The sequence below is a fragment of the Saccopteryx bilineata genome, chromosome 1 (genome assembly GCF_036850765.1).
Source record: "Saccopteryx bilineata isolate mSacBil1 chromosome 1, mSacBil1_pri_phased_curated, whole genome shotgun sequence".
NCBI classification, from domain to species: domain Eukaryota; kingdom Metazoa; phylum Chordata; class Mammalia; order Chiroptera; family Emballonuridae; genus Saccopteryx; species Saccopteryx bilineata.
In genome coordinates, this window is record NC_089490.1 from 112,350,557 (window position 1) to 112,374,598 (window position 24,042).

Consider the following 24,042-nt stretch of genomic DNA (forward strand, 5'->3'; position numbering starts at 1 on the left):
ATTCCTAGTATTTTCTTTTGGAGTAACTCTTGCAATTTTACATACACGTTATTCACCCCTTTGCGTCTTCACCCACCAAAATTTGTATTTGTATTATCAGCTGTTAGTGAGCATCCAAACAATTTGGACTTCAAATTGTTTTCATTTATTACTCTGTATAGATAGTTTGACAAAATTTCAGAGGTTTTTGCCTTCAATGGATTCTAAATTTTAAATTTTTACTTGAATGCCCTTGGTAACATTAAAATATCTTACTATTATTGGATACAATTTAATTTCATTGTTTTGATGCATCAGGTAAGATTGTTACAAATGCTGCAGTTTCCAAGTCCTCTGTAAGTATTTTGTCACAGTAATTTTTAAATACTGATTTCAAAATAGCCTCACATTTTGTCCTGGCACATGAAAATTTTGCATTGTGAAACTTTTTCAGTAATTTAGTTGTACAATCCATACTATGAAAACTTGACGAGTTATGGTATGAAATGCAAATGTTCTTTCCATTGCAGCCAACTGTTTTTCATCTTCAGAATAATTTGAAGTTTTAATAAAGCTTGTTACTTTACAACTGGAAGCTGATGCATCTAATAATTGCTTATGTTTGTTTGTAGTCAAGTGTTTTGTTATTGCTGCTCTACCCCCAACTGCAATACAAAATTCTCCGCTGCAAATATTGCAGAAAACAATGGTATCTTTCTTTGGTATGAGGAATGGAAATTTCTTTTTCCATTTATCGTTGAAATGGCATTTTCTGTTTTTTTATTTCTCCATCTCTTAAATGAAATTTAAAATTAAAAATAAAATACAGAGCTACTTGAACGATGGAAGCATATTAGGAACTGAAAACATTACATCATGGTAGGTGAATTTTCCAGAAGCTAAATGATCAGAACTAAATATCAAAGAAAATCACTAATTTGGAGTTATATTTGGGTGTATTTATCACTTTCTAATTTAAAAAGTCTGTTTTATGTAATTATTTAATCAAAATGTGTTATTAATAGATATGGTTTGAGGTTAGATTTCCACTTTAAACTTGAATTTTGGGAAAATACTTATAAATAAAATTATACATATTTGGAAATTATTAAATAGATAATGAATTAATAAAACATGAATTGTGCTTACCTGTCTATGATTGAATATTCACTGAGAAAGAATAATTGTGAGTCTGCAATGTCGGATGTGCAGTGTCGTGTTTCAGTAAGAAGTACACAAAGCCATTTGCACATTCAGTATATCACTCGCTCTCTCAAGGTCTCCCGTGCAGAGAGCATGCATCTCATAATTGCATCTCGCCGCACTGTACTGATGTTTGACGAATCGTCATGTCAAATACAAATATATCACATCACACGCAATGGATTGACTCTGTATCGATTGAATACGGACATTTACAGATTAGTCTTCCAATATCAAAAAGGAAGACATGTAGGACACTTTTCGAGGGAGGGCGGAACTTACAAAATTGTCCTCATTAAAGGAGGACGATTTGTCACCATACAGTTAACATACAGTATGTTAGACACAAGAGATAAAAAAGATAAGTAAACACCGTCCCTGTTCTACCAGCTCAGTTTGCTATGAGGCTTTGAATTGCCTTGGAGAAGATACTGTTGTGTGTTCATCCATATAAACCTTGGTGAGAATGAAAGATTGGAACTAGTTTTGACTTGCAGAGTGGGGATACTTGAGGTGGGAGAAGAAGGGAAACTGCCCAAGAAAACTGTACTAATAAATGGGAAAGAACTTGGCCACGTTTTGTTAAAATGAGTGTTTGAAAGGTATTTTTAAGAGGAAATATATTCATATAGTTAAAGAATGTTATGCTATGAAAGTCTCCCTCCAGACCCTTGTTCTCCAACTGTCTCATTTTTGTTATTTTAATATTTTTATGAAAATATAAGTGAATCCCGGTTGGGCGCATGCGGGAGTCTGTCTGTCTCTCCCTGTTTCCAGCTTCAGAAAAATGCAAAAGAAAATGCAAAAAAAAAAAAAAAAAAGAAAATATAAGTGAATATGAATATTTTTATTTACTTTTCCTTTTACACAATGGTAGCACACTCTATACATGATCCTATGTACCTTTCTTTTATTAATATCTTAACAGATTTTTTATGTGACTGCATACAGAGTTTCCTCAGTCTTTTCTATGATTATATACTACTATTTACAGCTGCACCATGATTTAACTGACAAGTTCCCTTGATGGATATTGAGATGTTTGTTCATATTTTACTATTATAATCACTGCTGCAATGAATAATCTTATATATACATTTTACATCATTTAGCATGTGTGCTAGTGTCCATACAATTCTTAGATGTGAAATTACTGTATCAAAGGCTCCATGCATTTGTCATTTTGACACCCATGAGAAGTTGGCCCCTGTGGAGGTGTCAGTGACTTACACATGGTTCAGCAATGCCTGTTTCTTCAGTTTCACGTACAGAGTTTTTATCACACCTTTGGATTTTTTCCCCCAATTTGATAGGTGAAAAATGGGCTAGCAGTAGAGTTTTAATTTTTATTTTTCTTATGATGAATAAGGTTGTACATCTTTTCTTATAGTTGAGGCATTGGTATTTCCTTTTCTGTGAAATGCCTTTTTATATGCTTCATCTGTCTTTCTTCTGCTGATTTTTGGTTTGCCAATTTCTAGGATCTCTTTATGTACTAGGAAACTTACCCTTTGTGATATGGGTTGCAAATATTTTCCCCAGGTTTTTATTAACTTAAAGTTGTTTTGTTTGTTTGTTTGTTTGTTTGCCATGGGAACTGGGACTCTTGATTTTTATATTGTTGAATTTATCACTGCATTATCTGCAGTATCCTGGCCCACTGTCAATGGCACAAAACCATTCCTCTTTCTGTGGTGTGTCCTCACCCCTTTCCTACTTCAATCTTGGATTGACAGCGAAAACCTTTTGGGATCTTCCTCCACAAGTCTGTTTCTGGGACTGTGTTCTTGTCAGTGATAGGGTAGCCCTTAATAATTATGTTTGGAGATTTCAGTGGTCTGAAAAAAAATCCTGTTTCCTTGGTTGGAGGCATTCTAGAAGACTGGCAGTTTCTTATAAAACTGAACACGCAGTGCCTGACCTGTGGTGGCGCAGTGGGATAAAGCATTGACCTGGAAGTGCTGAGGTCGCCGGTTCAAAACCCTGAGCTTGCCTGGTCAAGGCACATATGGGAGTTGATGCTTCCAGCTCCTCCCTCCCTTCTCTCTCTCTGTCTCTTCCTCTCCTCTCTAAAATGAATAAATAAACAAACAAACAAACAAAAAAAAACTGAACACGCAGCCTGACCAGGCGGTGGCGCAGTGGATAGAGCGTCGGACTGGGATGCGGAGGACCCAGGATTGAGACCCCTAGGTTGCCAGCTTGAGCGTGGGCTCATCTGGCTTGAGCAAAAAGCTCACCAGCTTAGACCCAACGTCACTGGCTCCAACTCGGTCTGCTGAAGGCTCACGGTCAAGGCACATATGAGAAAGCAATCAATGAACAACTAAGGTGTCACAACAAAAAACTGATGGATGCTTCTCATCTTTCTCCGTTCCTGTCTGTCTGTCCCTATCTATCCCTCTCTCTGACTCTCTCTCTGTTCCTGTAAAAAAAAAAAAATTAAAAAAAAATTAAAACCCCCCAAAAACTGAACATGCAGTTACCATACAACTCAGAATTGCTCTCTTGGGTATTTATACCAATGATACAAAAACTTATGTTTACACATAAACCTATACACAATGGTTCATAGCAGCTTTATAATAGCCCCAAACCAGAAACAACTCACATGTCCTTCAGTGGGTGAATGGTTAAACTCTGGTACATACATGCCATGGAATACTACTCAGAAATAAAAAGGAATGATCTATTGATAATGTGCAACAACTTAGATGAATCTCTAATTTAAAAAGATAATTTTTTTTTTTTTTTTACAAGAGACAAAAGAGAAGGACAGATAGGGACAGACCAAGGGAGAGAGATGAAAAGTATCAATTCTTTGTTGCGGCACCTTAGTTGTTTACTGATTGCTTTCTCATATGTGCCTTGACCGGGGGGGGGGGGCAACAGCAGAGCGAATGACCCCTTGCTTCAGTCAGCAACCTTGGGCTCAAGCCAGTGATCTTGGGCGTTAAGCCAGTGAACTTTGGGCTCAAGCCAGCAACCTTGGGCTTCAAGCCAGCGACCATGGGGTCACGTCTATGATCCCATTCTCAAGCCAGCAACCCTGCACTCAATCTGGTGAGCCCATGCTCAAGCTGGATGAGCCCACTCTCAAGCCAGCGACCTCATGGCTTCTTATTTTTATTTATTTATTTTATTTTATTTTTTATTCATTTTAGAGAGGAGAGGGAGAGACAGAGAGAGAGAGAGAGAGAGAGAGAGCAGAGACAGAGAGAGAGAAGGGGGAGGAGCTGGAAGCATCAACCCGACGCTATACCACTGAGCCAACCGGCCAGGGCCTCTCTCCCTTTTTGTCTGTCCCTATCCCTCTCTCTGTCTCTCTCTCTGTCACAAAAAAAAAGAAAAAGAAAAAAGTAGCAACATAAGAAATCCTTGTGCCCTGGCCCTGGCCGGTTGGCTCAGCGGTAGAGCATCGGCCTAGCGTGCGGAGGACCCGGGTTCGATTCCCGGCCAGGGCACATAGGAGAAGCGCCCATTTGCTTCTCCACCCCTCTGCCGCACCTTCCTCTCTGTCTCTCTCTTCCCCTCCCGCAGCCAAGGCTCCATTGGAGCAAAGATGGCCCGGGCGCTGGGGATGGCTCTGTGGCCTCTGCCTCAGGCGCTAGAGTGGCTCTGGTCGCAACATGGCGACGCCCAGGATGGGCAGAGCATCGCCCCCTGGTGGGCAGAGCATCGCCCCATGGTGGGCGTGCCGGGTGGATCCCGGTCGGGCGCATGCGGGAGTCTGTCTGACTGTCTCTCCCTGTTTCCAGCTTCAGAAAAAAAAAAATACAAAAAAATACAAAAAAAAAAAAAAAAAAAAAAAAGAAATCCTTGTGCCCTGGCTGGTTGGCTCAGTGGTAGAGCGTCGGCCTGGCGTGCAGAAGTCCCGGGTTTGATTCCCGGCCAGGGCACACAAGAGAAGCACCCATCTGCTTCTCCACCCCCCCTCTCCTTCCTCTCTGTCTCTCTCTTCCCCTCCCGCAGCGAGGCTCCATTGGAGCAAAGATGGCCCGGGCGATGGGGATGGCTCCTTGGCCTCTGCCCCAGGCGCTAGAGTGGCTCTGGTTGCGACGGAGCGACGCCCCCTGGTGGGCGTGCCAGGTGGATCCCGGTTGGGCGCATGCGGGAGTCTGTCTGTCTCTCCCCGTTTCTAGCTTCAGAAAAATACAAAAAAAGAAAAAAAGAAAAAGAAATCCTTGTGATGGAGTGGTGCAGCATCTAATGGTTGTGGTGGACACATGACCCAACAGGTGAAAAAACAGTATAGAATCAAAAACACTGGTGTGCGTGCACACACACACAAATGAGTGTAAGTAAAATGGGGACATCAGAGTAAGATCAGAGGATTGTACCAATAAAAATTTCAATTAAAATATAAGTCCCAAGCCTGACCTGTGATGGTGCAGTGGATAAGGCATCAACCTAAAATACTGAGATCCCCAGTTCAAGACCCTGAGCTTGCTGGGTCAAGGCATATATGAGAAGCAACTGTGAGTTGATGCTTCCTGCTCCTCCCTCCCGTCTTTCTCTCTCTCTCTCTCTCTCTCTCTCTCTCTCTTTCTCTTGCTCTCCTCTCTCTAAAAATCAATAAATAAAGTCTTAAAAAATAAGTATTAAAAAAAAATCGTTCCCAGCCCTGGCCAGATAGCTTGGTTAGAGTATTGCCCTGAAGCACAGAGGTTGCTGGTTTGATTCCCGGTTAGGCGCAGACAGAAACAGATCAATGTTCCTGTCTCTCTCTCTTCCTCTCTTCCTCTTTCTCCAAAATAAAAATAAATATATCACAGCTTTTTTTATTCACTCATCTACTGATAGGCTTCAGGAGGGAAAAATGGGTGGAGAGAGGTAGAAGAGGGTAACGGACAGATGGTAAAAAAATTAAAATCCCTGTTTCTTCAAATACCAGCCTCACCAAAAGGTGCTATGTAGAGGCAGGCCAACCGGAGTGACTGAGCTATTTAGGATCAGTAGTGGACCGAGGGCTGGCAGCCCGAGGTCGGGTGCAAGGCAGCGCCTCAGGTCCAATCCTGAGCTCTGTCCATCAGGCCGGGTGAGGATCTGAGAGCAGTGACTGGCGCTTCCAAAGATACTCTGGGCCTGCCCAGCTGGGTAGCTCATTTCATAGCCTGTTGGGGGTGGGGGAACACTAGCTTAGGCTCCAGTACCTTAGAACAGTGAGGGCTTGACCCTGGTGGTTGGGGGCAGGAATGGGGAAAGGCTCTCAAGATGACATTTGATATGGGTCAGCCCCCATCCCCCCCTCCTCCCCGAATATACAGGGCCCATTGTTGTGTTTCTTTTGGGGTACCTCATGCTGTGTCACTGGCTCTGGTACTAGGCAGAGCATGTGCTTCTCAGAGTGTGGTGGGGGATCCCTGAGGTCCCAGGACCTTGCTAGGGATTCTCTCAGGTCAAAACCATTTTCACAATAATACTTAGATCTTTGCTAATGTCTCTCATTCTCTTACAAATATACAATAGAGTTTTTCCAGAAGTTACATGATGTGGAAGAGCAACAGATTAAACACAGAAGTGGATAAAAAAAACTGCAGTTGTGTTCTACAGTGTGTCCGTAAAGTCATGGTGCACTTTTGACGGGTCACAGGAAAGAAACAAAAGACAGCAGAAATGTGAAATCTGCACCAAATAAAAAGAAAACCCTCCCAGTTTTTGTAGGATGATGTGTCAGCATGTGTGCATGCGCAGATGATGATGTAACACCGTGTATACAGTGGACCAGCCCACGGCCATGCCAGTCGAGATGTGGACGCTACAGAGGAAAGTTCAGTGTGTTCTGTGGCTCACTAAATTCGAATCCGTGACCAAAGTGCAACATGAATATCGGCACGTTTATAACGAAGCGCTACCACATAGGAATAACATTACTTGGTGGGATAAGCAGTTGAAGGAAACCGGCTGTTTGGTGGAGAAACCCTGTTCTGGTAGGCCATCAGTCAGTGATGGGTCTGTAGAGGCTATACGGGATAGCTACCTAAGGAGCCCTAAAAAATCTGTGCATGAGCCCACATCGAACTGCACTGAATAGGTATGAAACTAGGAGAGTTTTCCTTTTATTTGGTGCAGATTTCACATTTCTATCGTCTTTTGTAGCTTTCCTGTGACTGGTCAAAAGTGCACCATGACTTGACGGACATACTGTATTAAGCCAGACATAAAAAAAAAAGACTTAGAAAAACATAAACTAGTGCCACTCTTCTCACTTTTTTGTTTTGGAAAACATAATTTTCTTCTTTTATGAAGTTTTATTTATTTTAGAGAGAAGTGAAGGGAGAGAGAGAGAGAGAGAGAGAGAGAGAAACATCAGTCTGTTTCTGTTTGTGCCCTGACCAGAGATCGAACGTGTGACCATTACACTTCAGGATGATGCTCTAACCAACTGAGTCATCTGACCAGGGTAATAATTTTTTAAAAATATGTTATTTGTTAACATTTAATTGGGTTTTGTTATTTTTAAGTGATTTAATACTTAAGAATTTTCTCAGTTTAATTTTTTAATAGGTGAATATTGATATAAACTACATAAACCAAAGCTCTTTGGGTAAAGGGGTCCTAACCCCTTTAGTGTGTGAAACCAAATAGTGTGTGAAACTTTGGCTCAGCAGAATGCTCTCGGCCAAAAGTTTGTGGGCCTGCGTTCTAGTCAGGGCTTCTCTGTGTGACCACGGGCAAGTCATTTACCTCTTTAATTGCTTTCTTCTTCTGTAAATGCTCATAATTATTCTGTTCTACATACCTTAAATAAAAGTAAGGTAATTCTATATGAAAGGCTTTGAAAGTAAAATGTCTATGCAAATGTAAGGACATTGAATAAACTTTGGTGGAAGAAAATGTGAAGAATGAAGTTTATGGTGAGTCAGCTGACATTCTATTCACTTTTAAATTTTTCCATGTTTGTGTCTCCTCCTAACAGTTTCCTTATACATTTTATTTCTTTTTCTCTGTTTCTCAGACAACCATTTTAATTATTAAAAGGAATTAAGTAAATATATCTTCCAAAGTTTTCAATCAAGAAGGGATTTATATTCCTGATACTTTGAAGAGATGTCATAAGGTCCCAGGAGCTCTATCTTGGAGAAACCGCTTACTAGCTATGTGACTTTAGGGAAGTTACTTAACCTTTCTGTGTCGGGGATTCCTCATCTGGAAAATGGGGCTACTAATACCTTACTTTCAGTGGTGATTGTGAGTGTAAATAATGCACAGGAAGCACTCTGCCAGTGCTTGGTACATAATAGATGCTCCGTAAATGAGAGTTGCTATGGTTGTCATTAGCATAAAACAAAAGATGCGAGATTAATTTTAGGTCTCTTACCCAGTCTTTAGTAAACTTATGGCTAAGCTACATTACTTATAAGTTTAACAGTAATTTCCATTTTGTTTGATTTCATTCTTTTTTTTCTGTTTTGAAGGACTGTTGAGTGGCCAGACTTCACCAACAAACACCAAACTGGAGAAACTGGATTCTCAGCAGGTGTTACAGCTCTGCCTCCGATATCAGGACCACCTCCATCAGTGCGCAGAGGCCGTTGCTTTTGATCAGAATGCTTTGGTTAAACGAATCAAAGAGGTAAGGGTTGTGGGAAAATAACATTGCTGACTTCTATTGTGATTTCCTCTGACTCCTGAGTCCTTCTCTACTGGGTGGTGGATCCAGTGATCCTAGCTTTATTGAAAGTACAGTGGTGCCTTGAGATATGAATTTAATTTGTTCTGTAACTGAGCTCATAAGTCAAGTCAACTCGTCTATCAAACTGCCGATACTGGACCCATGTGCCAATGCGCCAACTATCGGCAGCTTCCCAAATCATGACTCGTATCTCGGAATTTTGGTCAGATCTCAAACAAAAATACGGACTGAGTCACAGTTTGAATCTTAAAAAAAATTTTTGTAGCCTGACCAGGCGGAGGCGCAGTAGATAGAACGTCGGACTGGGATGCAGAAGGATCCAGGTTCGAGACCCCAAGTTCGCCAGCTTGAGCGCGGGCTCATCTGGTTCGAGCAAAAAAAAAAAGCTCACCGGCTTGGACCCAAGGTTGCTGGCTCCAGCAAGGGTTTACTCGGACTGCTGAAGGCCCACGGTCAAGGCACATATGAGAAAGCAATCAATGAACAACTAAGAAGTCGCAACGTGCAACGAGAAACTAATGATTGATGCTTCTCATCTCTCTCCGTTCCTGTCCATCTGTCCCTGTCTATCTCTGCCTCTGTAAAAAAAATAAAAAATAAAAAAATTTGTATGTTGGTCTGTTCGTATCTCAAGTTACCACTGTAATCATTTTCTAGCTAAATTTTGACATTTGTCCTCACTGCTTTGGGGGATTGTCTTTCCTAACTGTAAAATACGATGGTGAAAAAGAGGGGTCTATGAAGCTAGACCAATCTGAGTTTGAATCCTGGAAGTATCAACTCATAGTTATATCACTTCAGTTGTTCATTGATTGCTTCTCATATGTGCCTTGACTGGGGGGGTTCCAGTCAAGCCAGCGACCTTGGGACCATGTTGATCCCGCACTCAAGCCGGCAGCTCTATGCTCAAGCTGGCGAGCCTGCACTCAAGCCAGATGAGCCCACACTCAAGACCTCGGGGTTTTGAACCTGGGACCTCAGAATCCCAGGTCAATTCTTTTATCTACTGCCCCACCACCGGTCAGGCAGTTAGCTCTTTTTTTTTCAATTACAATTTTCTTTTTCTTTTTTTTTTTTAATTTTGTTTTTATTTTATTTATTCATTTTAGAAAGGAGAGAAAGAGGGAGAGAGAGAGAGAGGAGAGAGATAGAGAGAGAAGGGGGGGAGGAGCAGGAAGCACCATATGTGCCTTCACCAGGCAAACCCAGGGTTTCGAACCAGTGACCTCAGCATTTCTAGGTCGACGCTTTATCCACTGTGCCACCACAGGTCAGGCTCAATTTTATTTTTCAATTACAGTTTACATTCAACATTATTTTGTATCAGTTTTAGATGTACAGCATAGTGACTAGCTAATAATATGCTTTCTATAGAGTTCTCCCCAATATTTCCAGTACCCACCTGGCACCATACAGTTACTATAGTATTACTGGCTATACTCCCTATGCAGTACTTTACAACTATCAATCTGTACTTCTTAATCACTTCACCCTGCTCTCCCATGCCCACAATTCCCTTCCGCTCTAGCAACCATCAGTCTGTTCTCTGAATGTATGGTCTGTGTCTATTTTGTTTGTTCATTTATTTTGTTCCTTAGATTCTCCATATGAGTGGAATCACATAGCATTGTCTTTTTCTGACTGACTTATTTCGAGTGTTGGCTCTTATTAGTATATTTGAAGTCCTGCCATAATAATTTGCTCTAGCTAACATTATATCCTCAGAACGACTTTAGCTGATTCTTACATGTAATTTGTATTTTATTTTCAAATAGGGCATCTGTTCTTTGAGAGCAGAAGTCTTGATATCCCCCTAAAACTTACATTCTTCCCTGTGTCAGCATATGAAAAGCTTGGCGTTTCTTATTGGTTGGATGGAAACAATTATGCATATTAAACCACAAGGTTCTATAAAGAAAGAAACAATTTTTTTTTTTAAGTGAGAGAAACAGATAGGGATAAGCAGACAGGAAGGGAAAAAGATGAGAAGCATCAATTCTTTGTAGCGGCTCCTTATTTGTTCATTGATTGCTTTCTTTTATGTGCCTTAACTGGAGGGCTACAGCAGAGTGAGTGACCCCTTGCTCAAGCCAGAGACCTTGGGCTCAAGCCAGTGACCATGAGGTCATGTCTATGATCCCACGTTCAAGCCAGCAACCCCATGCTCAAGCTGGCGACCTTGGGGTTTTGAACTTGGGTCCTCTGCATCCCAGGCCAACACTATCCACTGTGCCACCGCCTGGTTAGGCAAAACAAGATAATTTATGTAAACGTACTTAGTAAGCTGAACAGCATACTGGAGTGTTGAGTAACCAGTAATGACAAAGAGTAGGTACTTCAAAGCACTGAAATGTACCCCTGACTGGGCCACGGCACTGCACAGCTCTGGAGCACCAAGATGTAAGTAAATACATTTTCCAAAGTTTTCACTCAAGAAGGGATTTCTGTTCCTGGCACCTTGAAGTAGTGTCACAAAGAAAAGGTCTGGAGCTCTATCTTGGAGAAACCATGTATGTGAAGGGCACCCCCTTGGAGTTGTTTAACAGAATAGTTCTGGTCATTGTTTCAGGCCAGAGAAAATGGACAGGAGGCAACACACAAGTAAAAGGCCGAGAATCCCTGGAAATTAATTATTTATCAGTAATGGAAGTAGTGCATCCTTAAAATTACAAAGTTATCACCAGTGATATCAATTTAAATTTGCCACACCCTCCAGCATATTAGCACATTCCTCTCATAAAATGCTGTATGTGAGTATGCTTCTCTCACGGAAGTCTTCTATTTGGAAGCCTATGAAATATGCCCTTTCATATGGGTTGGCATTGGTGTGACCTTTCAAATGATATAAACTATTTTACTACATTGTGATTTACATAGCTTCAAGTCCCAAACATGACTATGCATTAGAATCAGTTGGGTTTTTGTTTTAATACTGAATTCTGTCCCCACATTAGTCTAGGTAGTGGTTTGTAAACCTTTATTTTAATAAGTTTAGCAAATGATTCTGATGCCATTCTTCATTACCTGGGATTTGGAAACTGCTGATCTACAGTGTTTTCCAAAGTAAGTTCTAGAAAACTAGTCCATGTAAGATCAAACCATTTGCATATTCTATCACCACCTTGGAAACTCACAATGCATATTACCTTATTAAAAGTTCTTAGGAAACTTACAACAAAGAAAACCAGCACTTTTCAAACTTTTTCACCACACAACCCTTATATTAGTTTAACATCTAGTATTAACATCTTATAGAAATAGCATTTTTAAAGAAACTTCTTGTAGACATAAGAAAGACTTGATCATTTTTGACTATGGTTCTAGAAATTAACCATGACATTATCTTTCAGAGAGATGATTTTAGAAAAAGGAAAGTTAACTTTTTAATGCTCCTTGTCCTCTAATCCAGGTCTGGCGTTGTGTAGTTTAGAAAGTGTAGTCCAGAAAGATTGACTAGCTCATTTTTAAAGAGTTGGGGGAAGTGTTTTGTAGCCAGCAGCACAAGACAGAGCTCCTCATTATGCATTTCCAAGACTCAGAACAGTGTTTCTTGGCCCTGAATGTGTATCAGAATCCCCTGGGAAATTTCCCCCCAGTATGTGTGATGGAAAATTTGACACACACACTGAAGTAGACGAACACTGTGATCCCATGGATTCAGTGCCCACCTGCTACAGGCACCAGCTTGGCAGCTCCCGTTTCACGGTACTCCCCCTCCTCTTCCTCCTCACCTCCTTGGCTGGTCTATTTTGCAGTAAATCTCAAGCAAGCATATCATTTCATTCATAAATGTTTAAGTATGTATCTTTAAAAATAAAGGACTTTTTAAAAAGCGTTTTAATCTGAATCAATTTTAGACCGGAGAAAAGTCACACAGATAATTCAGAGTACCTGTACTGTACACCCCACACACAGCCTCCTCTGAAGGGAGTATCCTCAGAACCTTTAGCACGGTAATCAGCACCAGGAAACCAACACTGGGACGTACTATTAACAAATCGAAGACCTTATTTGACACTTACCAGTTTCCCACTAGTGAAGAACTTCTTTTCCAAAACACAGCCACAATGCTGTTATCATACCTCAAGTGTTTAACAATAATACCTTCATTCAGTATAGCTGAGCTGCTTTGAGGAAAATACTGATGTATAGATCTCGCTCTAAACCAGTTAGATTGAAATCTTTGAAGGGTGGTGGGTGGGGAAGGGAGAAAGCTGAGCATTTTGGTGTTTATGAAAGTGTTCTAGAATCTGAAACCAACATTGAGAACCAGTGTTCTGGAACATTTGTTTAACATGACTACGCTGAGGTAAAAGTTCTGTTGGAGGAACTTTGGGACTACTTGGAGTAGTCAGCAGTTGCCTGGGCTTGTTGGAGACTCAGAAGTACTCCCAGTGCTGAGGAACACTCCACAGTTCTCAGGGCGGAGGAGGCGAGCGCTCTCCAGGGTTCTCACTGGTGACTTGTTGTCTCTGTTGGAAAGTGCCAGCAAACCCCTGCAACACACAGCCATCTGTGCTCATTTCAAACCTCAGGGTCAAAATTACTCATTTCCAAATGAACAAAGCTAAGGATATAGTTTTGATCAAACACCAACTCTCTGATATTATTCCAGATGTTACCTGGAGATTTGGTTGCCAGAGTGAGGAAGTAACATAATGCTATATGTGTTGAAAAGTAAGTGGACTTAGTAACCATGGAGAATATGTATTAGTGGAGGTGCAGAACCTAGATTGCCCAGAGGCCTATAAAGTTACAGCGCTTGTGATCACTTAACTTTGGGTCAAAGGGAAACATGGCTATAATGTGTCTGATTCAGAGAAAAGAAAATCAAGGAGACAGCTAAGCTTTCCTGTTGCTAAATTTGGATGATGCTCTTGAATGACAAGTTTATGTTTTAAAAATGTGTATGAGAGAGGCCTGACCTGTGGTGGCGCAGTGGATAAAGCGTCAACCTGGAAATGCTGAGGTTGCCGGTTCAAAACCCTGGGCTTGTCTGGTCAAGGCACATATGGGAGTCGATGCTTCTTGCTCCTCCCCCTTCTCTCTTCTCTTCTCTCTCTCTCTCTCTCTCTCTCTCTCCCCCCCCTCTCTATAATGAATAAATAAAATCTTTTTTAAAAATTTAAAAAAAAGAAAAAAGAAAAAAAATGTGTATGAGAGAAAAGTAGAAGAAAGAGGTGGTCTTCCTTCACAATCAGGGTGTTTTGTAATATACTTTGACCACAAGTTTTAGGATGACCCCTCAGTCAACCAGCTCTCACTGCTGAGCAGCTATGGGAGACCTATTATTGTGAGGCCCTTCCGGGGTTACAGAGAAATGTGACATAGTCCCTGCTTGCCCACAGCTGTCTAGGTGAGGGAACAAAGACACACAGAACAGTAATATGAAAGATAAGGCTATTGATGGAGAATGCTTAATTATGGTTATAATTGAAGTTCTACCAGTTAAAGATTAGGCTCTCTAGGAGCAGGAGGGGTATAAGCTAGGTCTTTGGGAATTTGGGGAATGAATGGAGAGGAGGTAAGTGGCGCTGGCCAGGGGAACAGACTGTCAGTCCTAGAAGAAAATGAACTTTGGTGCTCCAGGGGACTGTAAAGAAACTAAACTTGGTCAAAGCCATCTTCTCTACATTAAGAACAACAGAATGTTGGCATCGGAAGGACCTTGGAGACCTTCTGGCCCAGTGCTGTCATTGTTTAGATGCAGAAATTGAAGCCTGTGAGAGAAAGTAAGCACCTTCTCCAGTTAGAGTGAGACAGTGGCCAGAGTTATGGGATTAAAAGGAGGGATTATGAAGATTAAAGGAGGGATTTTGTTTTTGTTTTTTGCAGGTGATATACTTGAACGTGTTTACAAATTAAAGGGGAAGAGATAGAAAAAATCAAGATAAAAGATAAGGGATTCATGAAGTATGATCCTGGGGGGGACAAGAGGATAGGGTTTAGAGTTTATTTATTCAATATTTTGAGAGAAGAGGAAGGTTATGGATAAGTTTATAAAAAGAGGATACCTCACAGATCAGTCACACTTGAAGAGCCTGTATTCTCTCTGAAGAGGGGCGGTTACCTGTTAAAGAGTGACCACTGCGGAGCATCCAGTGGTGAGCACTGGGAGTTACCCAGGACTCAGCTGAGCGGGGAAGACCTCTGCCTTAGATTTGTGGTGACTTGGCTTAGTGGTTCCGAGCGCAGACTCCAGAGCCTCATTGCCTGTGCCGTGTCTGCTATATAGTAAACACTGGAGTATTAGCACTTATTATTGTTTTGTTTCAAATACTAATAATGGGCCTGTCCTGTGGTGGCGCAGTGGATCAGGTGTCGACCTGGAATGCTGGGGTCGCTGGGTCAAAACCCTGGGCTTGCCCGGTCGGAGCATATGTGGGAGTTGATGCTTCCTGCTCCTCTCCCCTTCTCTCTCTCTCTCTCTCTCTCTCTCTCTCTCTCTCTCTCTGTCTCTCTTCTCTAAAATGAATAAATAAATAAATAATACTAATAATGACTGAAAGAGAAAAACCTAACCTTATTGCCACGAACTGGACCATACAAAGTTTCTTGATACCAGCCCACAAATATTGGCTCATTTTAAATATAATACCCTCAATACCTAAATGACATAAAGAACTAAATAATTGGCCTACTCTGGTTTCCTTCACACCCTGCATGATTCCTTTCATACCATGCATATGTGGTTTTTTGGAATTTTTGTAGTGAATTTAACTGTTTATTCTACCCTGTGAATAATAAACTGGTGCCTAGGAAACATGAATCATGAGAAATGTGAGACTGGATGGCAGCAAATTAGTCCTGGGCTTCGAGGCTGTGGATCTGTCACTTATTATTTTGGTGATTTTCTATGATATTTCATCATTTCTACTTAAGGATTCAAGTTGACACAGACATTTTCAGTTTTAGGACCCATCTGTCATTGAAGTTTGGGTTAAGCGAAAGGTAAAGGAACATGTATCCTCCTCATGTGGGTGCTTTCCCCAGGGTGGGAGAGTTGGAGGGAAGAGGACTGGGGGCAAGTACACAGCCCCAAGAACACATGGTTGAGACATCTGGAGCATGTTTCTGCTCTACTCTAGTTGCTATCCGCATGCAAACAAATGAGAACACCTTCTTCACCAAGATAAAGCCACTAGGTTTATTTTGTTGCAGTTATGTGCTTGCTTAAAGGCCTTGAAATGAAATTCATGATATGATTCTGGTAGTCACAGTGTTTTTCATTCTTAGGTGTGTTGATAAGCAGGCTATTTTGGCATAAACTAATGGAAGTAGTAAAGGGGAGTGTTGGTCAAATAAGTTTGTAAATATGATATATATGTTTGCTCGCTTATAGTTTGTATTGGGTGTGGGGGACAGGCTGTATAAGCAGGCAGCATCCTTATAGCCTAAGGCTTAGTTTTAAGACTAAGCTTTTCCCCACACCCTTGACTATTGCGTGATGTAGGGTGGTACACTCTCATGAGGAATCCCATTATGCCTCAGATAAGTGACTTTGTATCAGAGACTTCCTTGTTTGTATATTGGATTAAAGGTTTTGATTTCTATACTATAAAGTGGGGCAAACCAGGAGCTTGCTCTCTCTGTTCCTGCTATCACCATTGCAGGGGCCTCCCTGATCCCTTGCCCTTCATGGGAAAAGCAGGTTTTCTGCTTTTTCCTTGTCTCCTCTTGTGTCTTGCCTGTTTTGATGAGACACCAATAAACAGAATGGCCCACCATCCTCCGACGCCGCCATTTCTTTATTGTTTCCCCGAATCCAATGGGAACCTGCATGTGAATGGCCACATAGCGGCTCCTGGCCATACAACTGGTGTAGTTTGCGGCAGGATTCAGAGATCAGTATAGGGTTGCCACCCTTGAAGGGTGGGATAGAGGACTGGTTGCTGCTCTGGTTCCCCATTGCTGTCCTTGTAGGGGCCGTAGGCTGCATGTTTTTTACTCAAGGGGAAACCAGGAGTTCTGTGTGAGAAGCTGCCCGAGGTCAAAAGCTTCAGTATGAATTGCAAATCGAACAGCAGAAAAGGCTGGAATTGGAGCGAGCACTGGAGAAGGAATTATGGGTTCACAAGTTGCAGTTTACCCTGGAAGCTGAACGTTTGTACCAGCAGTTTTTGGAGAAACAACTGCGGATTCAAGAGCTCGAGTCTCAGCTTCTGGCCAAAAGCCAGCAGCCACAGGAGCCTAAACGGTCACCTAAGGAGCAGCAGCATCTGTGCCAGTGGATTGGCTTTGAGTTAGCAGGAGCAGGCGCTTGCAACTCCTCTTCTGAGGATGAGAAGGCTCAGGCTGAAGCTGCCATACGCACACTCAGAGCCTGACCAGTGGTCGCCAAGAAGGTAAAAACCCAGCAACAAAGAGTCCCTCAGGGGCAGCCACAGCCCCCTGTACAGGTAATGGAACACTCTGTGGTCTGGCCCTATACCCAGGCAGAGCTGATGGAGTTGGGGGCACAATTTAGGCAGAAACCTACTGAATCCCTGGTAGCCTGGTATTGGGCAGATAAAATATATTATGCTCACTTTGTTAAAGATGGCGCTGCCCACGTGGAAGCACATCGCCCAGGTGATATTAGGGCCCTTCTTCTTGGGATGGGTGTGATTATATTAATGTGTGCTGGGGGCGGGCTATGGGCAGGCAGGATCTTTGTAGCCTGGGGCTTGGTTTTAGGACTAAGCCTTTCTCACCCTTTTTGATGTGGGGTGGTGCAATCTCATGAGGAATCCCATTATGCCTTAGATAAGTGACTTTGTATCAGAGACTTTCTTGTTTGTATATTGGATTAAAGGTTTTGAACCTACACTATAAAATGGGGACAGACCAGGAGCTTGCTCTCTCTTGGTTCCTGAGATTAGCGTTAGAGGAGAGAGCAGGGACAAGAGCAGAGAAAGGCCACGTGGAGAAGGCCAGGAGAAGCAGCCAAGATGGTGGAGTGCTGAGGGAGAAGCCAGTTTGTGCAGAGAGGAGATGGGGAACAGAGGTGAATGAGACTGGTGAGGTTAGAAACCTTTGATTCTAGGAAACTCGGATAAGTCAGTAGCTTGTGAGCACTGAATAAGTGGGTTTTGGAGCCCAGTGTGTGTTTTTACTTGCCCACTGGTGCAAGCTAGGATTAAAGGTTATGGCCCACCAGTTCTTGGCTCTGTTGTTTCATTACCGTCCGAATCTAATGCGAACCTGCATGTGAACGGCCATGATGGTGGTTCCTGGCTTTACACCTGGTTACTACGATTATGGGACATAGGGGTGAATGGTATCATGCTCTCTGGAACAGAGATGGAGAAATTGGCCGCCATTACCACACACTCCTCCTTGAGAAGCGTCTTCAGAACTGCCATGGCAACCCAGGAGACCATACCTTATTAGAATAGGTGATGGCTGCCATTCGTATGGTCTGGCAGAATACTGGAGAATTTCCAGGGGCAATGAGTCGGTGGCAGTGCTACAGTGAGTTAGTAAAGGTCCTTCGGGAACTAGGTATGAAGAATGGTGTTTTCAACCTTGGTCCTGTGGGCCAGACGAGGAAGTGTTTACGGCAAAAATGAGGGAATTTGTCCGCCCCGTCAGCTTTTTTGAGGTTACTTATGGCTATCTAGGGTCCCTATGTGGGGCAGCCCATCAATGCAGTTACACAGATGGTAGCAGATTTGGGAGAGCTGGAGGCCGCTTGCTGGAGGCCCCACGCTTTATGTGGGGATCATAAAGCAGTGAGGGCTGCTGCCTATGTTGCTCCCCCCCACCTCAAAAAGGGAAACGGACCTATACAGTTTACCCGAACACAGATGTGGGTAGACTTGATTGCGGCTGGAGCAGATAAGGGGAAACTGGATGGCCAGTCTAATAAAGTTCTTTTGGAGCTTTGGCAGCAGCTTAAACCAGAACAGAATTTCCAGCCACTGAGACGAAAGGCCCAGCAGCTACCAATAAAATGTTTGTTGCACGGGGCAGCTTGCTTACAAGATTATATGATAGAGATGGCCAAGAGAGAGAAGACCTCCCAAGACCCATTGTACCAGTTTGAATAGGAAAAGGGCCGAGGGACCCGTCTAACGGGGATGGGCGGGGACCGGAGGCCACACGTGGAACTGGCTATCCATTGGTCCCCTTCCAATGTACAACAGGTGTTGGCCTTGGTGGATACAGGTGCAGAATGTTCCCTCTATGGGAATCCAGAGTGGTTTGCTGGGACCCCAGTGGCCATTGACGGTTATGGGGGCCAAACTGTTCAAGTGAAGCCAATAACTATTCCATTGGGGGTAGGAAGACTGCCTCCTAAGCCATATAAGGTGTATGTATCTCCTATTCCTGAATATATTTTGGGGGTAGATGTCTTGCAAGGACTGTGGTTGGAAACTACAGCCGGGGAGTTCCGGCTGTGGATCAGGGTTGTGAAGGCAGTATTGCGGGGACACGCATCACATTCAGGCGCAAGGTTCATTTGCAGCAGCTAAGAGAGTTGTCAAGGTGGCACAGGCCTTGAATGTGTTTGATCCTGCTAGGCTCTGTGAGCTGGATGTTCGTGTAACCTCGGAGGGGTTTGGATGGGGCTTGTGGCAGCGGACAGAGCACTTACGGCAACCTATTGGGTTTTGGTCCCAATTGTGAAAAGGTGCTGAAGTCTGTTACTCATTAGTGGAGAAGCAGCTGGCAGCTGTGTGTGCTGCCCTCTTGGCCACTGAGAGTATTACAACCATAACACCAGGTACAGTCAAGACAACATATCCTATTGCAGGATGGGTGAGAGATTGGGCGACCAACCCACGTAGTGGTATGGCCCAAATGTCTACCCTGGCCATGTGGGGTGCCTACCTGCAACAACGCTGTACTCTTAGCACCAGCCCATTGAGGGAAGAACTGCAGGAAGTCTTGGGTTCAGTCACCTAGGCGACCTTAGAGTCAGGTGCAGCTGGGGCTCAGGAGGCAGAACCTGAAGTCAGTCCCTACCAGGAGGGGCGGGTGCCCATCCCCGAGGATGCCTGGTATACTGATGGTTCCAGCAGGGGCCAACCTGCCAAATGGATGGCTATCGCCTTCCATCCGGCCACTGAGACTATTTGGATGGACATGAGTACAGGCCAAAGCAGCCAATGGGCAGAATTAAGAGCTGTTTGGCTAGTTGCCCATAATGAACCTTCACCTCTGGTAATCTGTACTGACAGCTGGGCCGTCTATCATGGACTTACCCTTTGGATTGCTACTTGGCAATGGTAATGCACCGTCCACTATGGGGTCAGGCCATGTGGCAGGACTTATGGGAAATAGGACACCAAAAGCAGGTGACAGTATATCATGTCACAGGGCATGCCCCTCTAGCCCATCCTGGGAATGATGAGGCAGATATGTTGGCAAGGGTGCAATGGTTGGAGACTGCACCTGCAGGTGGTACCAGCTCCCTTACTGGATGGACTGCACCTGCACAGTGGCTCCACCGGCGCCTGCTCCATGTGGGACAGAAAACTATGTGGGCTACGGTTAAGGCTTGGAACTTGCCTGTGTCCTATGCAGAGGTACTTGCAGCCTGTGAGCAATGTGCAGTATGTTCCAAGGAACACCCTCGGAGACCACTGGTGTCACCTGGACAGATCTGGAGAGGTCATGTTCCACTGACATGGTGGCAGATAGACATCATTGGACCCTTACCAAAGTCAGAAGGGTATCAGTATGCAGTCACTTGTGTAGATACTGCCACCAGTCTGCTTGCTGCTTACCCCGTCTGTAACCCTGACCAGAGGGTGGTCATACAGGCTCTGGACCGCCTGAGTGCTGCATATGGGCGACTGCTGGTCCTTGAAAGTGACAGTGGTACCCACTTCACTGGTTCAATGGTGAGGCAATGGTCTCAGGGCTGGGGGTGGACTGGAAGTACCATGTTCCCTACCACCTCCAGGCTGCTGCTATCATTGAGCGATATAATGGACTCTTAAAGCAGGGACTGCAACAGGAAGGGGGTACCAGCTCCCTTACTGGATGGACATGCCACTTACGGACATACTCCAGATTTTGAATGAGAGACCTCGACGGGGGAGCCCAGCTCCAGTAGAGGCCCACCTGCATCGGGCAGCTGCCCCCATTCAGTTGCAGATACGCACCAAGGACATTTTACTCAAGCCAGGTTTTGGATAGCAGGGCAACGTGCTCTTGCCTGCCCAACAGCCCTTCTTAAAGGTCAACAGCTTTGATGGACTTGGCCCTGGACTGTACAGGCCCCCCATCTGAATTGGCAGCCAGCACCTGGCCACCTAAGGTAGAAGTGTATTATCCCTTGAGTGCTCAGGGGTCAGCATTATGAAGGGCACCTTGTAATTTCTTTATGGCCAATAATGATGTTGGGCAGATAAAATATATTATGCTCACTTTGTTAAAGATGGCGCTGCCCACATGGAAGCTCATCACCCACGTGATATTAATGTGTTTTGGGGGTGGGCTGTGGGCAGGCAGGATCCTTGTAGCCTGGGGCTTGGTTTTGGGATTAAGCCTTTCCCACCCTTTATGATGTGGGGCGGTACAATCCCATCATGCCTCAGAAAGTGACTTTGTATTAGAGACTTCCCTATTTGTATATTGAATTAAAGGTTTTTAATCTACACTATAAAGTGGGGCAGGCCAGAAGCTTGCTCTCTCTCCTGAGATTATCATTAGAGGAGAGAGCAGAGAGAGGCCACGTGGAGGAGGCCAGGAGAAGCAGCCAAGATGGTGGAGTGCTAAGTGAGAAGCCAGTTTGTGCAGAGTTTGTGCAGGGAGAAGGAAGGAGATGGGGAACAGAGGTGAATAAGGCTAGTGAGGTTAGAAACCTTTGATTCTAGGAAACTCGGATAAGTTAGTAGCTTTGTGAGCACTGAATGAATGGGTTTTAGAGCCCAGTGTGTGTTTTTACTTGACCACTGGGTAATAGCTAGGATTGAAGATGATGGCCCACCAGTTCTTGGCTCCGTTGTTTCATTACCGTCTGTCCGAATCCAGTGCGAACCTGCATGGGCCAGGCAGCTGTGATGGTGGCTGTGGTTACTGGCTTTACAAATGAGTTCTCCTATTTTACTACACATAGAACCAGCAGATGCTGGTGTATTGGCCAATAAGGTTTGGTATGCCCGCTCAGGGCGGCCTCTGGTGCCAGCTACAGTGCTGTCTGCAGACAAAACTCTGGCCTGTATTCTGCCAAAGGGAAAAGATTTGCTTCTCTTGGTGCCGCTGACAGCTCTCTCATTTCGCCCATAGCTTTTGATTTCTTAATTTTATTGCTGTAGTTGGTACTGTTTATGTTTATGCAATGTACCCCACTCCTTGCACAGTGACCATCATGGAAGATACCTGTGGTTTAGATTGTGAAGCGAGCAAAAGGGGTGGAATGTTGGCCAAATAAGCTTATAAATATGATATATATGTTTGCTCGCTTATAGTTTGTATTGGGTGTGGGGGACAGGCTGTAAGCAGGCCAGGTCATTATAGCCTAAGGCTTAGTTTTAAGACTAAGCTTTTGGCCCTGGCTGGTTGGCTCAGTGGTAGAGCGTTGGCCTGGCGTGTGGAAGTCGTGGGTTCGATTCCCAGCCAGGGCACACAGGAGAAGCACCCATCTGCTTCTCCACCCCTCCCCCTCTCCTTCCTCTGTCTCTCTCTTCCCCTCCCACAGCCGATGCTCCATTGGAGCAAAAGATGTCCCAGGTGCTGGGGATGGCTCCTTGGCCTCTGCCCCAGGTGCTAAAATGGCTCTGGTTGCGACAGAGCGACGCCCCAGATGGGCAGAGCATCGCCCCCTGGTGGGCGTGCCAGGTGGATCCCGGTCGGGTGCATACGGGAGTCTGTCTGACTGCCTCCCCGTTTCCAGCTTCAGGAAAAAAAAAAAAAAAAAGACTAAGCTTTTCCCCACAATAGACTGAATGCATGGTGTAGGGTGGTTCACTCTCATGAGGAATCCCATTATGCCTCAGATAAGTGACTTTGTATCAGAGACTTGCTTTTTTGTATATTGGATTAAAGGTTTTGATTTCTATACTATAAAGTAGGCAGACCAGGAGCTTGCTCTCTCTGTTCCTGCTATCACCATTGCAGGGGCCTCCCTGATCCCTTGCCCTACATAGCAAAAGCAAGTTTTCTGCTTTTCCCTTGTCTTCTCTTGTGTCTTGCCTGTCTTGGTGAGACACCAATAAACAGAATGGCCCACCATCCTCTGACTCCACCTGTAAGGTATTTTTCCCCACCGAGAAAGAAGGAAGGGGCCGGAGCCACGAAGTGTGAAATAATAAAAGGCTTTATTGAGTACAGCGTGCATCCTGCCCGACGAGGTCCTCTGGTCCCGGGGGACAGAGACCAGAGGAGTTGCAAGGGGTGACCCGTGTGAGAGATATTTAAAAGGTCCCTAGGGTGGTTGAGTTAATATGATGTGGTGAAATCTCACTGCCTGACGGACGGTCGCTCTTTTCCAAAGGGCTTCTGGGAAGTTTCTTTTGGTACGCTTGGTTGTGGGCGGTCCTAGCCAAAGTTCCCCCATTATCCACCTACCTTACATTCTGACCTTTTGTGTTAAATAGAATAGGGGCACCGTTTATTCATCTGGCTACTTCCTGCTGATTCGGGCCATCGTGGGGAGGGGAGATTGGCCGGTGGTGGTTTTGTGGGGTGTCAGGAGAAACATCTGTTTGGCCATGACTGGAGAAACTTCGCGGATGCAGTTCTGTAAGGATTTAAAAACAAGAAGAGTAATAGGAGGATTTGCAGGGTTCAGCCTTTTGGTGAGCTGGAGATGGGTAGGGTCCAGTGGTCCTGTATGGAGGCAAGCTTGAGGCAAAACTGCATGTCAGGAGTAGCATAGAAAGGGGAAAGGAAAGGGTCCCATCCATTCCCATAACTGAGACCTGTGAGGGAATTAGAGGTCCAGAGTGTGATGGCAAAACAGAGAAGGTAGCCCCCGTGTCCACAAGAAATAAGATGGACTTACCCGTTTTTGTAGCATTACCCTGGGTTTTGGTGAGGCTGATGAGGGTCTCCAGGTCCAGGGCGTCAGTCCCAGGAGTTCGAGCAATGGGCCCACCTGGCTGGATTGGCCTCCCATTCGGGCGGCTTGTCCTCCATGTAGAGACGTTGAAGAAAAGCCTGTTGCCCAAAGGGGCAATTGCTCCACCAGTGACCGGTTGCTTGCAGTTAGGGCAGGGCTCAGTGGGCAGCTGCAGGCAGGGGCCCTGCTGGGACCAGTGACCCTGCTTGCCACACTTAAAGCAAGCTGC

The 24,042-nt window shown here is 44.3% G+C and overlaps 1 protein-coding gene across 2 annotated transcripts in view; it reads left to right on the forward strand.

The window, feature by feature from the left end:
- Nucleotides 1–24,042, forward strand: part of BORCS5 (BLOC-1 related complex subunit 5) — an 88,393-nt gene that overhangs the window by 49,517 nt on the left and 14,834 nt on the right. For both annotated transcript variants that reach the window (XM_066264517.1, XM_066264516.1), the window contains exon 3: nt 8,601–8,758. In XM_066264517.1, the coding sequence (XP_066120614.1) occupies nt 8,601–8,758 (158 nt within the window). The remainder of the gene's footprint in view (nt 1–8,600; nt 8,759–24,042) is intronic.